Source organism: Condylostylus longicornis, unplaced genomic scaffold (genome assembly GCF_029603195.1).
Source record: "Condylostylus longicornis isolate FDR11 unplaced genomic scaffold, ASM2960319v2 ptg000836l, whole genome shotgun sequence".
NCBI classification, from domain to species: Eukaryota; Metazoa; Arthropoda; class Insecta; order Diptera; family Dolichopodidae; genus Condylostylus; species Condylostylus longicornis.
In genome coordinates this window covers 6,659-9,027 of record NW_026578779.1, presented here as the reverse complement: position 1 = coordinate 9,027, position 2,369 = coordinate 6,659, and the positions used below count along the sequence as shown (strand labels likewise).

Genomic DNA, 2,369 nt, shown 5'->3' with positions numbered 1-2,369 from the left:
GTCACTTCAACGGACGACGAAGACGAGTGAAGGGGAGAGGGCAGTTTTGTTGGCGTTTTTGAGGGTTGTCCCCAATTGCTGTTGTTCCTGTTGTTGGCGCAATTGCTGTTGGGACATTCCGGGATTGAAAGGGTTTGGAAACGACGTATTTCGAACATAATTTCCATGAATATCTGTCGAAGGAGAGCGAGCGAAGTGCACGTGAGACGTTGGCGTGAAGGACGATTGGGGGAAGGACGTTGGCGCGAAGTGCGTTGCTTCGATCTGGCTGACCACACTCTCAACGCCAAGCACTCGCTTTGATGCTCCAGAAACGGAGGAGTTCGCAATGATCGAGGCAGCATCTGGTAAGTATTGTCCGCAATGAACGGACCATTTGTCTTGGGACATTCATTCGTGACCAGTCGTCGTCAGACAATCCCTGGAGATGGACAATTTCCTCTAGCCAGTTTTTGCAGACTAATCGTTCCAAAACAGGGAAAAGCTCCTCTTCAGATTTATTTAGCGTCTTTCCAACAGCAATGACATAGCGCTTGACGTCACACTCTGGAATCCGAATTTCTGGTGTGCGGCATTGTGCGGCATTGAGTCGGCTGTTCTTCTGAGAAATCGCTACCATCTGCAGGCTGTGGAGTGTGACGCGAATTTCCGTTAACGCTTTCTGTTCCTGTCGTCACCAATCTGTCCAGATTGTCTTTAACATCGGGAAAATGAGCCTCTTCACTCCCAGCAGATTCGCCGGGAGAATAATCCGTCAGAACTGTCGCACCTAGTGGACAGCGGTCACTGAGCAGGGGTGGTTGTTGATCAAGAAATTGAGGAAGGTAATCCATGAGGTCAAAAATGATTTAATTTTAATCGAAAAAACTTCTTCGGAACGGACAACGGAAAAAAGAATTGGTCCTGATCCTTCACCAGGTTGATGGAATGCTTGTCTGTTCTTTGCGTGCAACGAATTTTTTGAAAATGAGAGGACGCACAGTGGAAGTGGTACTTGAATGTGAACTATTGCCTTTTTCGTTTTGGACTGGCCTTTTTAGTTGAGGCTTTCGCCTTGGCTTTGCGCTTTGGGGCGGAGCTTGTTCTTTTTGCCGTTCCTGGAAACAGGAAAAAAAATCATCTGCCATTCGATCTGAGCAAAATACCTTTTTCTTCTTTGCCAAAAATAATCGATCGAGGTAAGCTTCTCCATCTTCTTCTTCTTTCTGTTCTTCTTCTTTCTGTTCTTCTTCTTCTGCCTCTTCTTTGATTGGAGCCGTTGCATCCTCGCCACCGTCATCTTCTGTTTCTTTGGATGGTCCTTTAGCTTTCTTTTTCACTGAGAATGTCGGTGGCGCCATTCGTATTGAATGGGTAGATGCGTTATACAGCGTCGTTAGGGACCGTTTTAAAGAGCTATCAATCAGATCATAAAATCTTATCCTAAAGCAAACAATTTTAATGAATTTCTTTAGATGAGATCAGAAAATTGCTTCTATTTGGATTTTCTTTGCACTCACTTGTCGTTTCAGTCGTAAACTTCCAAGATTTTCAACAACTTGATCTCTCGTTAATCCGCATGCATCAATTAGTTTCATACATTCTTGCGCTTGCTCTTTAGGATCTTGGGCCTTTGAATCATTTAATGGTGCCAAGATCTGAGAATAATCGTACTTAAAAAAATAATGAATAAGATTTGTATCGTACCTTTTCATAAAGCAAATCCAAATACCCACTGGTTCTCATTTGCACTGGTGTGGTTGTTGTGGATGGAGCCAAATAAAGCTGCAATTCATTCAACAAACGTCTGTTCTTTGTTGTTGTTGAATTGCGTCCCAGCCATTTCGGAAACTCAGGGCGAGCAATGAACCCGGCAGCCTAACCACATGTATATGCATGTATATATATAGATATACGGATGGACTATCACATATATATACATGTATATATAGAGATCTACAGATGGCATATTGTGATATCGTGCCATCCTAGCGGCCATGATATCCCGAGCTTGAACATACCTGACAGGCCGGAACTACAGCCGTAAACAATCCTACATCGCCAAGCAGACTCCATTGTCCCTCTCGTCGTACTTTCGAGTTCAACAAATCTCCCAAAGTTAAACAATCTGCCACTCCAGCCAAAACGTCTGATGCGCGAACTTCATCTTCAGGTGATGAAAATGTTGATCCGTATAGATAAGCAGAAATGTAATTCTCCTGCATGTAGAGTGGCATGATATCGTAATCAACGAAATAAAGATCCAGTTTTTCATTGAAAGATGTATTCTTGATATCATTTTTCGTCAATAACCTCCGCGCAGTATCAAATGGATTTGCCATCACCTGAGAACAGAGATCAGTCTCTACAATTATCGGTCTATATATCAT

At 43.3% G+C, this 2,369-nt stretch overlaps 1 protein-coding gene across 1 annotated transcript; it reads right to left on the bottom strand.

Moving 5' to 3' along the window:
- Positions 1-911: 911 nt before the first annotated feature.
- Positions 912-2,369, bottom strand: LOC129618359 (replication factor C subunit 1-like). Its single transcript, XM_055533120.1, has 5 exons — positions 2,001-2,369; positions 1,687-1,857; positions 1,500-1,637; positions 1,239-1,448; positions 912-1,097 (listed from the first exon to the last, which is right to left on the bottom strand). Exons 1-5 carry the CDS (start codon positions 2,367-2,369, stop codon positions 912-914), a joined length of 1,074 nt encoding a protein of 357 aa, XP_055389095.1.